General features: G+C 35.6%; 1 protein-coding gene across 3 annotated transcripts; it reads left to right on the forward strand.

Moving 5' to 3' along the window:
* The first annotated feature begins 2,749 nt into the window (after positions 1-2,749).
* Positions 2,750-16,427, forward strand: LOC122591003 (guanine nucleotide exchange factor subunit RIC1). 3 transcript variants are annotated; one of them, XR_006322659.1, is made up of 25 exons: positions 2,750-3,092; positions 3,940-4,047; positions 4,206-4,354; positions 5,038-5,119; positions 5,250-5,629; positions 6,290-6,722; positions 7,098-7,321; positions 7,629-7,824; positions 7,946-8,088; positions 8,168-8,342; positions 8,424-8,477; positions 9,032-9,211; positions 9,705-9,817; positions 10,151-10,306; positions 11,839-11,896; positions 12,034-12,093; positions 12,167-12,208; positions 12,292-12,419; positions 12,752-12,887; positions 13,069-13,146; positions 13,912-14,028; positions 14,509-14,571; positions 15,006-15,211; positions 15,520-15,622; positions 16,124-16,427. XR_006322659.1 is itself a non-coding variant. In XM_043763181.1 (23 exons), exons 1-23 carry the CDS (start codon positions 2,946-2,948, stop codon positions 15,090-15,092), a joined length of 3,309 nt encoding a protein of 1,102 aa, XP_043619116.1. In that variant the 5' UTR covers positions 2,750-2,945; the 3' UTR covers positions 15,093-15,469. The 3 variants fall into 3 exon arrangements, 1 of the variants encoding a protein (XP_043619116.1); XR_006322658.1 differs by lacking the exon at positions 16,124-16,427 and having other exon boundaries at positions 15,520-15,837; XM_043763181.1 differs by lacking the exons at positions 15,520-15,622; positions 16,124-16,427 and having other exon boundaries at positions 15,006-15,469.
* The last annotated feature ends 833 nt before the right edge of the window (positions 16,428-17,260 follow it).

Consider the following 17,260-nt stretch of genomic DNA (forward strand, 5'->3'; position numbering starts at 1 on the left):
ATATATGTGTATATATATATATATAACGGAATGGAATACCAACATTTGGATTGTCAACCTATGAAACTCGGCTTTTTTCAGATCATGTGGGCGCCTTTTGCTGTGACGGTGTTTGTAATGGCTAAATTGATGAGGAGGACCGATGTGAACGGTGATTCCATCATTGTTGAAGAGCTCCAACATTTAGGAGCATGTAAAAACATTTTGGATGACGATAACCCGCTTATCAGTTTGTCTTTGCTTTTGTTTTATTTATATCACATGTCTGACCCCAATAGTCAAACCAAAATAATGAACTACCACCTTTAAATTGGGTTTTTGGCAAGTACCATATGTATTTCAGAAGTGTTTGATGTCTTTGTAACCAATGGTGACTGCAATACATAAGATCACGAGTACTCAATTCATCTGAGTTATGTAGATCTGACCATTAATCTTGCCAAAGGTATGCACAACTTTGACTATATGGAAAGAACCAAGTAATTGACTTTGGTTGCCGAGGGAGAATGTTCCACATATGATTGCTTGGCTTCCAACGGAAACAAAAATGACTATTGTAAGTAGGGGCACTTCAAAGTTTCTGAAATTACAAGGACTTAAGTCAACTGTATGATACATTTGAGTCACAACTATCCGCAGTTTCTAAAGGTTCCGGCCATGGCTTGACCCATGTAATGCCTTTCCCTAAGCCAGCTTCATCCTTCTTTCTTCCACACTGCCACATCAGCTTTTCTCTCTCTTCATCCACCTCTTCCACAATCACTCCCTATAACCCCTTTTCCACACTTTATTTTTATTTTATTTTATATTTACACAAAATTAAAACTAAACTTAATTTTATTAATAATAAAACATCACAACTAAATTTAAAAAAAAAATTACAATTAAACATTACAACTAAAAACAAAACACATAACACACTTAAAAATAAAACATTACAAGGGAAAATAAAACATTACGATTATATAAAATAAAGTACTCGTCGTCGGCAGTCTGGTCGTCCTCGTTCTCCTCCGGGGCGCGGGTAGGTGCCGGCGGTGCTGTCGGTGCATAAAAAGAACCTCCGAAGTTCTCTTCCAAGTATTGGCGATATCTCATATGTGCTTCATAGTCTTTTGGCGATAAACCTGTTGGAATTGGTCTCGCCAAAACCTTTCTGGCATCTTTAATCTTGGCCCGTCGCAAAGCTTCTTTTTGTTCTTGAAGATAAGAACTAACGATCTGAGCCATTTCAGAACCCGAAGATCGGCCCGATGTGGCATCGGATGAACTAGACAACCTGCGACTAACATTACGACCCGGTGGTCGCCTAATGGGGTCTGACCCAAATAAGGCCTCAAATGGGGCCGGGGTGGGGGTGGGAATGGGAGTGGGAATGGGGGTCCCACCTAATGGAATATCATCGATGGTCAAATCTACCGCCGGAGCTTGTCGACTACTCGTGGCCTTGTTTTCATTCCAAAAGTTGGGCAAGGTTTTAAGAAGGTCATAACAACTTTGGTAATGCCAATATTTCTCCTGTTGCTCACCGCCCCACTTTGTCGGTCGTGCTCGCTAACCTTCTTCAACACCGCACCAAATGCCTTAACACCTTTTTTTTTTATCTTGTTCCATTTGCCATGTATTTGGCTCTTCGTACGTGGTGCGTATTGTGTTTCGTTGTTAAACATCTCCACCACTTTTTTCCAAAAAATACCCTCCGTCTGACTATTACCCACCACTGGGTCCTGCGACCAATGCACCCAACACCGTGCTAACAACACTATATCATCATCCTCCCAGTTTCTTTTCTCTCTCAGTTTTGTGATGCGCCTCTTCCCACGACCCACCTCCACAACTTCATCTTCATCATCGGCAGACGCGACACTATCTTTGTCGGGGACATTTTCATTGATAATCAATGGCAGTTGTGAGGTTCTTGGTCTTTGCTGTTGTTGTTGGTGAAAGTCAAACGCCATTTGAGCTTGCATTTGGGCTTGGACTAACGCCAAACGTTGAGACTCGGTCCAATTTTGACCCATAATTGGATTGTAATACGCTTGAGAATATGGGTTAACGAGGCAAGGAGGTGAAGGACCCATTGGGGGCGGGTTGGATGAGGTTGAAGCATGGCTTGTTTGACTTTGGTTAGTTGACGACATAGCCGACATCGGGGTTTCAAGAAAAGGCATTCCAAATGTCGTTAATTTGATTTTCGTTGTTTGACATGATTTAGAGATGGAGTGGGAGTGAAAGATTTTGTTGATAGTATGAACAAAATGAAAGAAATTGTGAAGAAGATGGAATGAGTGGAGAAGAATGAGATGTGAAAGTGTAGTATTTATAGATGAAAGTGAAAAAAAAAAACTAGCCGTTTGTTTTAAAATTTTTTGAAAAAAACTAATTTTTTTTTGTTTACGTTAAGCTGGTCCCCACACACGCTCCACTAACCTCGTCTTTGGTCATCGATCGATCGAACGGAGTTGAAGGATGCGCCTGTCGACGAGCATACTCCCTAAGCTAGCTTCGTCGACGAGCCTGCCGAAGAGGTGTCGACACACCCTTATTGACGGACCTAATAAAGTATGGGTAGAGGATTCACCATAATTTAACTTACTCAGTAATACGGACGAACAGGGAAAGAACATCATACGGCAACGCCTAATTGACAAATTACAAAACTAACCTTCTAATTGACAAATCTTTCAATTCGGCCACAAAAGAACTTCAAAGTTCAACTATCTAAAAAAAAAAAAATCTCAGATCCACACACACACACACATACACTGTTTCTCCTAAATCACGCTCATAATCATCATCATTTCCAATGACATCTCTAATTTCTCCGTAAAACCCTAGCATTTCAATTCTGTTAGATCTTACATATATACACCGACTCAATTACCAATACATATATAATACATTACATATATCATAGATTACATTCATAACTAGAATCGAAGAAGATGTATATGGCGTACGGATGGCCGCAGGTGATCCCACTGGAATCAGGATTGTGTCCTACTTCACAGCAGATCATATATCTTAAAGTTGTTGATCGGTTATTTCTCGTTGTTTGCCCTTCTCATTTAGAGCTCTGGAGCTCTTCTCAGGTCTATTTCTATCTCCATTTTTACAGATTGTATAATTATATGTTGTTTATATATATATATATATATATATATGTTCTAAAATTACATTATTAGTATTTCGGTTAGGACTGTTAGGTGTTTGTAATTCATGTTAGCTGAATTAATGATAAATTATTGGTGAAATGGTTGTAATAGATACTCGAAATCGATGATTATCAAAAATCTAGTATAAATGTTGTCAATGTTTGGAATTTAGGCCATTGAATTGCATGATGATTATGAGTTTTAGCTCCTTCTAACTAGCTGAATTAGAATCATTGATGTATATTAGGCTAGATTGATTTATGAAATCAATAATTAGGAGCAGAAACATTTGCATGTCCAATGGTTAGTTACGGACTTTGTATTAGAAGCAATGAAGCATTAGAAATGAAGGTACTACAAACAGACATGGTATGGGTTATATCATTACATCATACAGTTTAGTTGTTTTTGGTGCGGCGTACCAGAAACAGTGATAATTTAAGTGCAACTGAGGTGTTTGATTCATGAGATTGGCGGTTATGGCATTAGTTTTATTACCAGTTGTGTGATTAGAAATGGTTATATATATAGTGTTCGTATATATGTATCATCACCTGCAGAATTTATAGATTGAAGCTGTTAATGAGAGTTATTATGTAGACATTTTAAATTTTACTATGAATATTTCTTTGACTTGGTTCAAATTTCAAAAATTTTTCAAGTGCATTGACTGTTAACTTCAGGTTGGTCATTTTCATTATATGTTTGTGTGGGTTTGAGTCGAGATTTGAATAACTAAATATGATTTTTTGTTTTCTTGTTTTGGTATGATAATTTGTTGCAGCATAGGGTGAGGTTAGGGAAGTATAAGCGAGGTCCAGATTCAATAGCAAGAGAGGGAGAGAACTTGCGGGCTATCTGGAGCCCTGATACTAAATTAATTGCTGTTCTTGTAAGTATGGAAGTGGCTAAATGGCCTTCTTTTACTGTTATTGTTTTTCTGCAACTTCAGAAATGTCATGTCTGCATTTCCTTATAAACATCTGTTGAAATCACTCTGCTTAATTTAATAGAGTAATGTGATCTTTATACCGTTGTGTTCCCTTGCAGACATCTTCATTCTATCTTCACATTTTTAAAGTCCAATTTTCTGAGAAAAAAATACACATAGGAGGAAAACAACCTTCTAATCTGTCTTTTGCAACTATTTCTCTACTTATGAGTGAAGTGGTCCCCTTTCCAGGCAAGGACTTGACAGTGTAAGCACCACCTTAATTCTTTAAAGCTTTGAGATGAATTGTGTTATATATAAAAGTTGTCTTTAGCACATTGTATGTTTGTTATATGCTGTCTTATCAATAGTAATATACAGTGGTTTCATGTAAGAGTAAGAGTTGTGTGTAAAGAGAGTTTACACAAAAGAGGACACAGGGGCAAGGTTGTTTTATTACAATATATATGATTATGATAATTGTTGGACATATTATGATTGAAAGCGCTGTTAGCAAGACGTTTGATCTATGAGATTGCAATCAATCAAATTGTATCCAACAGTTTTACCTTTATCTTTGCTTGTTTACCATTTAAATAATAATCTTTCCAAGGATTGTTTAATTGTGCCTTTTTTGTATGATCAAATTAACAATTTGACAATGCAGTTTAGTTTCATTTAATAAAGTACCTTAACCAAGTCAGGCTAAAATGGAAGTTTTCGATAATAATTGATAAAAGAAACTGTTGTATGTGATTCTTGTACTTATTAATACGTGAGTCTGGGACATCTCTCTGGTGATCATTGATCTTAAAAGTCAGATCTGTTTTTAAAGTACGAAAGAAGTCACAAGTGTTAGATTGAGTTTCTGAATGAAAAGAAATCGACATACATTATCTACACTTACTCCTATAAGATGCAAAATATTTATTTCTTTTGCTTTTGTGACAGGAGCAATATTATTTGCGACAACAAAAACTTGCTGGTCGGACTTTCAAATGGAACTTTATATAATATGTCTTGGAAGGGTGAGGTAATGCAAGCCGTGTGGTAAACTCATAAAGTATTATGATACTCATTTTCATTGGGCACATTAACCAATAAAAATGACCAACACTTTCCTCTTAATCATATCTTTTTCTTTTTGACTTTCTTTTTTACAGTTTTATGGATCCTTGGATCTGGACTTCCATTTGTGTAATGCAAATGGCCATACAAAATTGTCCAATGGCGTTGTATCATCAAGTCATTCTTTGTCTAGAAAGTCAGCCGTCACTTATATGGAGTTTTCGTTGCGCTTGAAGCTGTTATTCGTTCTGTTCTCGGATGGACAATTGGTGTTATGTTCTGTAAGCAAGCGAGGTTTAAAGCAATCTGATTCTGTTAACCCTGAGTATCGATTGGGGTCCGATGATGCAGTATGTGCTTCAATTGCACCAGACCAACAAATTCTTGCTGTTGGCACCAGAAGAGGTGTCATTGAGCTGTATGAAATTGGTGAACCCGTATCGCTTATTCGTTCTGTATCTTTACATGATTGGGGGTAAGATTTGACTTTTATGACAATTGTCTTAGAAAATCAGTCATCTGTGTTAGAGGCTGCAGACTTGCAGTTTCGATTTATTTACTTATGGAATGGGTCAATTTGGGTAGTTTTACATTTAATCAAGTCAAATAAAGGATGTTATCTAAAAAGTGAGAGTGGTTAAATGTGCTGAACGTTGAATAGGTCAAAGTGGTCGAAAGTCATCATCGGAGTTTGTTTATATGCTTACAACCTCTTACAATCAGTTTGTTCAAGGACATATATACTATTATTGTAACAATGTTGTCTTTGTAATCATATCAAATGCATTATATATTCATTAAGTTTTTCTAAAAAATGGAAAAAAGAAGTATTCTTAATTAAGGACTTCAACCCAGCCTGATGCGATCCCCATGCATGGATGTTCTTGTTCACTCTTCACAAACTACTACCTATTCATTTTTGTAAATGTTGAGTTGGGGCCTCTGATATGAATAATTTATCAATATTTTTCTATGATGTGCTCATCTACTATATATGAACCTATCATGAAGGGCATTTGTGGTGCTTGCCATTCACACTTTGAAAATTTGGTTCATCTTTAGAATTTGTGAAAAATGGAATTCATCTCTAAAATTTGTTAAAAATGACCCTTTGTATATTCGTTCGCTTCTGTAGGTATTCAATGGATGATACTGGTGCAGTTAGTTCTATTGCATGGACACCCGACAGTTCTGCCTTTGCAGTTGGGTGGAAGTCAAGAGGACTAACAGTGTGGTCTATATCTGGTTGCCGTTTAATGTCTACAATTCGTCAGATTGGTTTAAATTCTGCGTCTTCTCCGGGGGTTAAGCAAAATCCAGATGGCAATTATGAACCATTAATGAGTGGTACCTCATTTATGCAATGGGATGAATATGGATATAGACTCTATGCTGTTGAAGAGGGTTCTTCAGAGAGAATACTTGCATTTTCTTTTGGTAAATGTTGCCTCAACAGAGGGGTTTCAGGCAAAACTCATTCCCGCCAAGTAATCTATGGCGAAGATCGGTTACTTGTTGTGCAGCCTGAGGATACAGATGAACTCAAGTTGATGCATCTTAACCTTCCAGTTAAGTGTAGCATTAATTAGATGTGGCACAATGAGTGGGTTCGGCAATTTGGGATACGGGTTGGGTTGACTTGGGTCACTTTTGTCAACGAGCTCTAAATATTATCAAATAATTACTGTGTCAAATACGATTACCAAAAATATATTTTATGAATTATAATTAGTTCTTTAAATTGATTTGGTAATGCATTAAATTAAACTTTGGGCGACTTGATGACCAGTTCCTTTTGTAGCTAAATATATTGTATTTTACCCATTTTAACTGCACCCATTTATAAGTTGACAAGTCAAACTTTCCACCTCTAGTATTACATGTGAGCTGGTTTTCGTTTATATCTGTGAGCATTGATGCTCACATAGTTTCTGTTTGTGCAGGTCTCCTATATCTCCCAAAATTGGCCGGTTCTTCATGTGGCTGCTAGTGAAGATGGGATGTATCTAGCTGTTGCTGGACTTCATGGGATGATATTATATGACATTCGATTAAATAGATGGAGATTTTTTGGTGATGTTACCCAAGAACAAAAAATTCAATGCACAGGCTTGTTATGGATGGGGAAAATTGTTGTTGTTTGCAACTACGTCGAGTCATCAGACATGTGAGCAAATTATGTGCATTTGAAGTTTTAAACTTATTCTTTTTGTTCATACTAAATTGTTAAACAACTGTTATATCAACCTGTACCTCTTCATGCTAACAAAAGATTCAAAGGACATTTTGTTACTACTTGTGGCATTTTGCCTGTCAATCATAAATCATGTTGACTTTTTACTGGCATGATCCGTATTTTGGCATCAGATATTTGCATTGATCAGAGTACATAATAGTTACTTGTGAATAATCTTTTTAACAAATGGCAGCATAGTTAAAGTAATAATTACTTGGTTAATATTGTTCTATTGCAGGTACGAGTTGCTCTTCTACCCAAGATATCATCTTGATCAGAGTTCACTTCTCTATCAGAAACCATTGCTTGCAAAACCCATGGTGATGGATGTCTATAATGACTATTTACTTGTCACCTACCACCCATTTGATGTCCATATATATCATGTGAAGGTATCTGGTGACTTGACTCCTTCTAGTACACCAGATATACAGGTAAATGAATTCGCATATTATTTTATGTCTGTGGTCATTGGAATATACTGGGCACAACATATGAGGGTTACAGTAAACTTAAGTTTCTTCCTGCCTTTTTAAGTGATAAAATGACAAACAGCTTTCTACAGTACGAGAGCTATCCATCATGACTGCAAAGTGCCATCCTGCTGCAATGCATTTTATACCTGATCAGCTTGAAAGTGACCCCTCCTCCAAAGAGATTATATCATCTTCAGATTCATTAGAAAAAGAACCCATTAGGTTTGTGCTTCTTGTACGAGCAGGTAAATGATGATTTTTGTGTATTTTAATTATCATTAATTATTGCTTTCAATTTCAGATGTTTAATATTAAGGGCAAATGGGGAGCTATCATTACTTGACCTAATTGATGGCCGGGAAAGGGAGCTTACAGATTCCATAGAATTGTTTTGGGTTACCTGTGGGCGGTCAGGGGACAAGACAAATTTGATTGAGGAAGTTTCATGGTTAGACTATGGTCATCGAGGAATGCAGGTGATTGAAATCTTAGCTAACAAAATAGGTAGTTTCAATATATAATTCTCAACAGATGTATGATATAGCTGTTGGTTACAGGTTTGGTACCCATCTTCAGGTTTGGACCCTTACAAGCAGGAAGAATTCTTGCAGGTAAGGAGATTAATTGCATATTTGAACATTGGATATGAAAATGTTTCCTTTCAGAGTCATGCTTGTGTTGGACCTCTTGTTGGTTTGTTGATTAATTTATAACTTTTGTGCTATAAATGTAAGAATCAACTTCTTATTATATTGCACCTGGGTGGCCATGTCACAGATCAGCTAATGTGGAAACTGTATATCTTGCAATATATACTGCCCAGTTACTTATAGATCAAGTGACTTGCCATTTACACACTTCGTGTAAACAATTTCCAAAATATTATAAAAGCTACAACCCGTACTTTTTTTCCGGGGTAAAAGTGATTTTACCCTGGTTAGCTTCTAGATACCCTACTTCATACTACAAGATGTGGTAACTACCTGGGAAGGTCTAAATGTCAGTGCTCAGTTTGCACCTTTTTAATCTTGTACAAAAGAAAAATGATAGAAAATATTTCTTATGTATACTTGTGTTTTTTGTACTGTGTTGTTGGGTTTTTAGTTTTGTTGTTTGTCAACTTCGTGCCTTTGGATTTAAAATGTAACTCAATTTATACTCGTAGTTGGATCCTGAGCTTGAATTTGATCGTGAGGTATATCCTCTTGGTCTGCTTCCCAATGCTGGAATAGTAGTTGGCATTACCCAGAGACTATCCTTTTCAGCATGCACCGAGTTTCCATGTTTTGAGCCATCTCCGCAAGTTCAAACAATACTACATTGCCTCCTTCGTCACCTTCTTCAGGTATATTGCATTGTAACCCTCCCATGTATCCCCTTTTAAGTTTTCCATGTTGGGTGAATGGTTTGTGGAATCTAGTGTTTGGATGTGCTTCAGCTGTTGAATTTTTAATATTATCTAATCAGATATTTGAGTGTTTGGTTAATTCTGATTATTTATGAACTTAGAAAAAAGATAAACGTAATCACGTTTTTGTGAAATTGAAATATACGTCTCTCAATATAGGTTAAAAGCAGGTGCAATTTACCCTCAGATGTTCAGTTTTATAAAAGCTGTTACGGAACTGATTATCTAAAACTGAGAATTTGAGCGCCTAAACAATGTAATTATCAAACTGGAACCTGTATATCAGAACATTAATAACTGATTATTATGAGTTTGAGATAAAATAGTCAGAATTAATACATAAATTCAAACAACCCCTAAAATAGAACATGTAATGCAACAGTTAGTGATGTTCTGAAATCTACTCATATCTGTTTTTAATCCTGTATAGAGAGATAAGAGTGAAGAAGCCTTACAACTGGCTCGATTGTCAGAGGAGAAGCCTCATTTTTCCCACTGCTTAGAGTGGCTTCTTTTTACTGTTTTTGAGGCCGAGATTTCCAGGTAATTCCACATTAGAAATGTCATGCTTCCATTTTCTTATGTACTTGTTTGGTTTGTATCTGCAAGCTTGATGCATGGTGGAAAAAGTTTTTTTTCTTTGATTTAAAAGTTAATCTGAGGCTGGATGACCATAAGTTAGAAATCAGTTTACATCGACTGTGTTAACAGAAACATGTTTTAAATTTGATGAATTCCTATATTCTATTGTAAGAAATCATATACATGCTATTGTGTTATTTTCACTTGTAGAGTGATACATATTCTATATTTTTTGCGCAATTGTTTGAATCGTAGTATCTTACTCGTTTATTTTATTTGGCCTTGCTGTGACAGCCAAAATGCAAGCAAAGATAGTCCTTCTCTTTTGGAGAAAACCTGTGATTTAATAAAGAAATTTCCGGAGTATTTTGACGTTGTGGTTAGTGTAGCAAGAAAGACTGATGGTCGACATTGGGCAGATTTATTTTCAGCTGCTGGAAGATCAACTGAGTAAGTTTTGTCGCTTCACCTCTGGAAGTAACTTTATTCAACTGCATTTTTTGTCAGCATACTTTGCATATTGACTAACAAAATAGCTCTTATATACATTCACCATACCCAATCCCTCAAAGGTGAGGTATGGGTAAATAACTAAATATAGCTGTTAAATGATCACTGAAAAGGATGGCATCCTATACGAAGAGATCATAGCCTTAAATATAGAAGCTAGATTCTAACACATCTGACTATGTGAGAAATATTATTCTTGCGCTAGCATTTTGTCAAGCATAGTGCTACGTGAATATTTGTTAGATCTCGATTCCCATATATATATATATTGCTTACTAATATAGTGGTAGATGAAAATCTATTCAGCTACAAGTCTACAACTGTGCCTAAAAGATGGAAATAAAGTTAAATGGTGTAGATATGCTGGTTAGGAAAAGGAAAATGATTAATCCTCCTAACTATTAGATGATGACATATGGAAAAATCAGGGGGCAAGATTAGGAAAGATAATTAGTGGATACCACATGTCACCTTTTTAATGTATTAAAATGAGCAGATTTTTTTTTTTGTTATTAATTGAAAGAAGAAGGGGTTATTATTAAGTGTTTGGAAAATAAGGGATTATAGTAATTTTGGAAATATTCTTCTATTTGCACCAAGATTATACAGTAAAATTGATTGAAAAGAAAGCGACTAGCTGATAAAGTTGGTTAATAAGAAAGAATTGAGTTGATTTTATAAGTAAGTGATGTAGAGTAAAAACGAGATAAATTCTAACTATTGTTGATTTAAAGGGAATACCGATACTTTGGAAATTTTCACACGCTAACACACACTTATGTATAGGGAGAAGAACTATTTTTCATATATTTGATAAGTGATTATCTCCCATTGTTTACAAGAATATATAAAAACAAGCGAAATTCGTTTGGGCCTCAAAATACAAGTGGGCCGAAAGCTATGACAAAAACAAAGTCCAACAAAACCGAAAACATGGATAAAAACTTAAAAGGGTTTTAAAACTCATAGAAATAGGCGTTTTTTGGGCCCGAAGGTTGACCCAAACCGCCTATAGCCGTCTGTAGAAATGTGCTCCTCGTTCCAACGGTCGTTTCGCCTGGTCGCACATTGAAAACGGAGCCCCGTAGTTCAAGCTATGACCGCTTTAGTGAAGCTCCCTTTGTTACTCTATCTTGGGCCTCCAAATACAATATGGCTTGTTCTTCCACATCAGAAAGACTCCTATTGGCCAATATATATTTCTGAAAGTCCTTTTCTTATATATATATGAAAAGATTATGTATGTATGTTTGTATTGATTTTGGTGTTAACATAAGAATGATAAGATTATGGAGTTCAATTGTTATGATCTCTTGTCGAGGCTATAAAAGTTTTGGAGCTTTGTAAAGTTTGAATCAGTAATGTGTTAATTGGTCCATCATTAATTTGGATAAGGGCTCTCACTTTTTATGGGAGATATTTTGAGAGCTGGAAATTGGGCAAATGGTTTTTTAATCTTTTCTGTTCTCTAGGTTGTTCGAAGAATGCTTCCAGAGGAGATGGTATCAAACTGCGGCTTGCTATATACTAGTAAGTGAGCCAGTGATAGTGTCAAAGATAACTTGACACTTTCTGCTGGTGTTTCTGTCTTTGGCAATCGAGTTTTTTTTTTTTTGCTTATTGCAAGTTTGAGATTATGCTTTATCTTGTACTTTCTTATGTTTTAGGTTATAGCAAAGCTCGAAGGAGCACCTGTCAGTCAATACTTTGCGCTACGCTTGTTACAAGTAATAACACATGCTGATTGTAGATTTCATTTCTTTCTCTTACGCTTATGATCTAAAGTAAATGATCTTGCAGGCAACGCTGAATGAGTCATTATACGAGCTTGCTGGGGAGCTGGTATGTGTTGGAGAAGTAAACGTGAATTCGGTCAACTTCTTAACGTTCATTGAGTAATGACAACTTTTCTGTTTGTTACCCAGGTGAGATTTCTATTGAGATCTGGTAGAGAGTATGAACCTACAACAACAGATTCGGATAAACTATCTCCCAGGTTTCTAGGCTATTTCCGTTTTCCTTCTGGTAAGAGACTGTCCTCAGATGCAAGAAGGTAACCATTCATTAATTTGCCAAAAAACAATTTAAATGGGTCGACGGGGTTATAAGTCCTCCAAAGTGATTTCATTTGCCACTTTATTTAAAAATGATTATTAAATACTTTTAATAAACTTATGCGATACATCGGATATTCATAAAATTCAACAAAGTGGATCAAAAAGGTGTTAATGATTCTGCCCAACCTGAAGTGACCTTTTTTGGGCCTATATAATAATCACATGTTTTGACCCATTACCCGTTCCAAATTATTTGTGGTTCACTTAATGTTCCCCAATTTCATTATTTTTATTTATTTTATAATACTCTTCTTTTTGATATAAACAGTCCTTCATTCAAAGAGCAGAATGCACATGTTGCTTCTGTCAAAAATATTCTAGAAAGTCATGCTAGCTACTTGATGTCTGGGAAAGAACTCTCCAAGCTTGTTTCATTTGTAAAAGGAACCCAGTTTGATCTAGTGGTAAGATACACTATTTCTAAATTCTTCCCATTGGTGGGTGGGGATGGGAGAGGTATGATGTAGATAGTCATACCCCTGCCCAAGGGTAGAGAGATTCTAAAAGACCCGACTCAATGTGTCATACAATGGTTCTGCAAAAAAGTGCAGGAATTATTACTATATTGTTGAATATAATTTGCAGGAATATCTACAACGCGAAAAATATGGGAGTGCTCGTTTGGAGAATTTTGCTTCTGGACTCGAGCTAATAAGCCAGAAGGTATTACATGACATTATCATGCTATAAGCATTGAAGTGAACTATACCTGAAGACACAAAATCAAAAAATCCAATAATTAGTAGATTGAAGTTAGGGATGATTAGGTAATTTCACATTTATTAAACAATCTGTTTCCTGCAACTGCTTTTCTGCTTTTCCAAGCCTGGTTATCATGACCCTGAATTTCAGAAACAAATAATCACTAATGATTTATCTCACTTTTCATAACTATCTTTTGTCAGAACACGGAAAACTGATACGTCACCATCCTATGTCACCTCTTATATTAGTTGTAACAGTGTAACCTTACAAGCTATTTGCCCAGTCGACTTCAAAGTTACAACTTTGTGATTCATACTCTAAAATGACTTCTGCTGCACTAACCTTTCACTTGTTTAAGTAATAATTCTTATTTCTTATTTTGTGTTTCAACATAATAGTTTTTCTCTATGATTTACTTTCCTATCAAAAAACACCTTTCACTTGTTGAAGTTTCGACTTTAAAGCCACATCTAAATCCTTATGCATGGCGTACTCTAAAATCTGTTGAATTTGCTCCAGTAAGCTTTCACTTGTGAAAATTGACTGCATTTTTTTAATTCTATTTTTTGTCTCAACATGAGTTATTAATCTGTTGAATTTGCTCCAGTAAGCTTTCACTTGTGAAAATTGACTGCATTTTTTTATTCTATTTTTTGTTTCAACATGAATTATTCTCTATGTTTTTCTCTCTAATTTAAAAATTTACCTTACATTTTCTTTCAGCTTCAAATGGGAACCTTGCAAAACCGCTTGGATGCAGAATTCCTTTTATCTCATATGTGCTCTGTCAAGTTTAAAGAGTGGATTGTAGTATTGGCAACTCTTTTAAGGCGATCTGAGGTACACCCCTAAATTAGACAACATTAATTATACTAGGCTTAGAATTCCTGCATGTTATGTAGCGAAATATAATACATAGAATGATAATAGTTATAAGGTATCATTTGATACCTTTTTGTTGTAATAGTGCATATTCTGATTAGTGATCCTATATTATCGCCAGTTTCTTTTTTTTGGAGTTCTATTTACGATAACCTATATTCTGTTTCTTCATTGAAAACCTATATTCTATTTACGATAACCCATATTTATCAATCATTGAAGGCTACGTGACACATGACTAATATTCGAACACTTCCACAAAGTCGAATATTTACAATTTGCATTCGTGGAAGTGTAGTTGCATTGACATATGTGGAATCTCTTGGGGTAGATTAGGATTTTTTTTGGGAAATGGATATCCTTTTGTAAATGGATTCCTAGAAGTTATTGATACTTTTAGATAATATTGTTTAAAACTTTTACATGATTTATGTGCAGGTTCTTATTGATTTATTTCGTCATGATATGCGGCTCTGGAAAGCATATAGTGCAACACTTGAGGTATTTCTTAAAGCTTCTATTCAGTTATAGGCGGCAACTGCCACCCATTTACTTATAAATGTGTTCGTTTGGATGACGTTCCATCTCTGACGCGACAATATATAAGGGATAAAACTAAAAATACATCTGGGTTGAACAAGTCATGTGAGTGTTTTTTCGTTGCACAGAAACTCTTCATGTCTCTTATAAAAAAAGCCAAATATATTTTATAAGAATGTAGTGTTTATTATGAGCACATTATAGATACATAGAGTTAAATTAGATGGATAAAAAATGTGGTTACGGGTCAACCCTATCTGTTTGACCGGAACCAAAAAATCCATAACCAACCTGTCCACCCCCCCCCCCCCCCCCCCCACACACACACACACCACCACCACCACTTTTAACATTTTTATGTGAATGCTTCACTAATATGATTGTGTATGGTTCAGTCACATCCATCATTTTCCGAGTACCATGATTTACTCGGAGCCTTGGGGGAGAAACTTTCTTCCAATGAAATCACAGAAGAGGCCTGATGAGAACACATGATTCTGAAACCCCAGATTAGCTCAATTATATCTTCAGACAGAAGGACATTTTACCTGAAGAAGTGGTTGCATCATTTGTCCTTGAGATAGTCCAAGAGGAAAAACAAGTAATCGTTCGCTTGTCCTTGTTAAATATGCGCATATATCAACAAGTCAGAAAACATGCCTTCTCTACCTCTCAAATCTGGTTTTTCTCAATCTGTAACATTTTGTATTTTTTTCCAGTTTTATTGGTTTTCTCACTATGAAAAAAAAGAGCCACTGGGGTGGGTAGGATTGGTTTTGTAGTTCAGGGGTTGAAAAATAAAATGCATGTAGTTGTTTTGGATGACAATCTAATGTATATAAGACATTTTACTTCAAAACTTTGTCACTCTTTTGTGTGCACACACATACATAACCGCTTTTTTTCTAGTCATTTAAGCAGGTGCCTACTCCCAATTTACTCTGGATCTTTTTGCTCCAACTCATGATTCTTTGCCTTGGGGAGTGGCTCTTGCAAGACAGAAAAACCCTCCGTAAGTATTTCATTTCTCAAACAGAAGTTTAAATTGAGGAGGCATGGCAATTCCAATTCTTATGCATGCAATGTTTTTAAAACCGAACACAAGGTCAAGCCGGTCTTGTGGTAGGTTCACCTGGTCCATTTACCAGAGGTGTACATGTATATCTTTGTATCTTGAAACTAGACAAAGGTTAATGTCAATTAAAAGTTATCATTTTGTGTTTGGTCTTTTTTTGATAACACTTTTTTATATACGATTATATTAGTCTGTCTTCAGGAAAAAAAATAATCAGAATTTGCTTATGTGGCATCCGTTGTTAGTTTAATGATAATATTAGTATTAGAAATCTGTCATTAAGTACTAAATAGATGATTATCTTCATCCGTACTTTGAGTTTTGCTGGCCATGGCTTAAGTAGAGTTTTGAGTTGATTGGTCGTCCTTTACATAATGTATTATTCAGACTGACTACCATTATCTGAGTTTTTTTCATCCCACTTGCATACAATAATAGGTAGATACAAGTCCAATCGAATTGTCACGTGAAGTTGATATGAAAAAACAAATCAATGAATGCCCCCTCATAATTGGGCTGTGTACAAAATGTTGAATTGGGCAAAGGGCATTAGTTAATTTAATTGACGTATGAAACGTGGTCGTATGTATATGTTGTGGGGGAAAACAATTCCAGGAAAAGGTTTTGTTAAAGCTGTTATGTGTACTGATTATTTTTTAATTTTGTTTTTACTTTTGTGTAATGATTTTTGCCTCCATTGTCCCTTTGATGAGTCTATATGATTGTATGATTCAAGTGTCAATATCGATGTATCGCGAACTGTTGGTTGGAAACGATGTTTGGTGGGATGGTGGGTGACCGATGTTTGCTGGTTGTGTTAAAAGCGATATTCTCTGGGTGATGATGGTTGAACATAAATAGAAAGAAAAGGTTTGTAGAAAAAATGAACTTTTCTATTAAGCCTTGTAGTAAAGGTTTGATTGGTTTTTTTAGTATGATCATTTTCCATTTACAATAATTACGTCGTCACCCAACTCAGAATTTTGGTTTCATGGATTTGTCTAGTATTAAAAAGTTTCACATTGGTTGCGTTTTACATATGTGAATCTTTTGGTATTTGCTTCCAAAGTTAAGTTGGTGTCCTTTTTGAAGAGATAAAAGAAGAGGAAAGTTTTTTGACCACAAAAAGGTTTGTCATATCACTTGTCAAGCTCACGATAAAAGATACCCAATAACATCAAGTGTGGTCTCTCCCATTACCATTTCCACTCACAGTGCCGTGTAAACTCAATCTTGATCGGACCAAAACTCTAATTGAATAGATAAAATTTGCTTCCATGTGCCTTTCGGTCCTGCATCAATATGACTTTCGGTTTGGTTATTGTTCTGAAATTTTTTAAAATCGGTCCTCAATTAGACTTATTTCAGATTCAAAATTCATAATCATCGTTTTTTTAATTTGAACTTCACATGACATAAATTTGCGATTGTTTTTGTCAAGTTCAACTTTAGAATGTTTACTTAGTGTAGGTCATAAATGGCTTGATATGACTAACCTGTGTACTAAACGGCTATGTTTGATTAAACCCTTTTGGAAAGATTAATTAAATGGATTGCAATTGAGTTGGGATATAT

The sequence above is a fragment of the Erigeron canadensis genome, chromosome 3 (assembly GCF_010389155.1).
Source record: "Erigeron canadensis isolate Cc75 chromosome 3, C_canadensis_v1, whole genome shotgun sequence".
In the NCBI taxonomy this organism is placed as follows: Eukaryota; Viridiplantae; Streptophyta; class Magnoliopsida; order Asterales; family Asteraceae; genus Erigeron; species Erigeron canadensis.

Excerpts from the sequence above, each read along its gene's own strand:
- LOC122591003 (XM_043763181.1), top strand. The coding sequence starts at position 2,946 with ATGTATATGGCGTACGGATGGCCGCAGGTGATCCCACTGGAATCAGGA. Across the intron at positions 7,322-7,628 it reads TACGTCGAGTCATCAGACAT|GTACGAGTTGCTCTTCTACC; the intron begins GTGAGCAAATTA and ends GTTCTATTGCAG. Across the intron at positions 12,888-13,068 it reads GAACCCAGTTTGATCTAGTG|GAATATCTACAACGCGAAAA; the intron begins GTAAGATACACT and ends TATAATTTGCAG.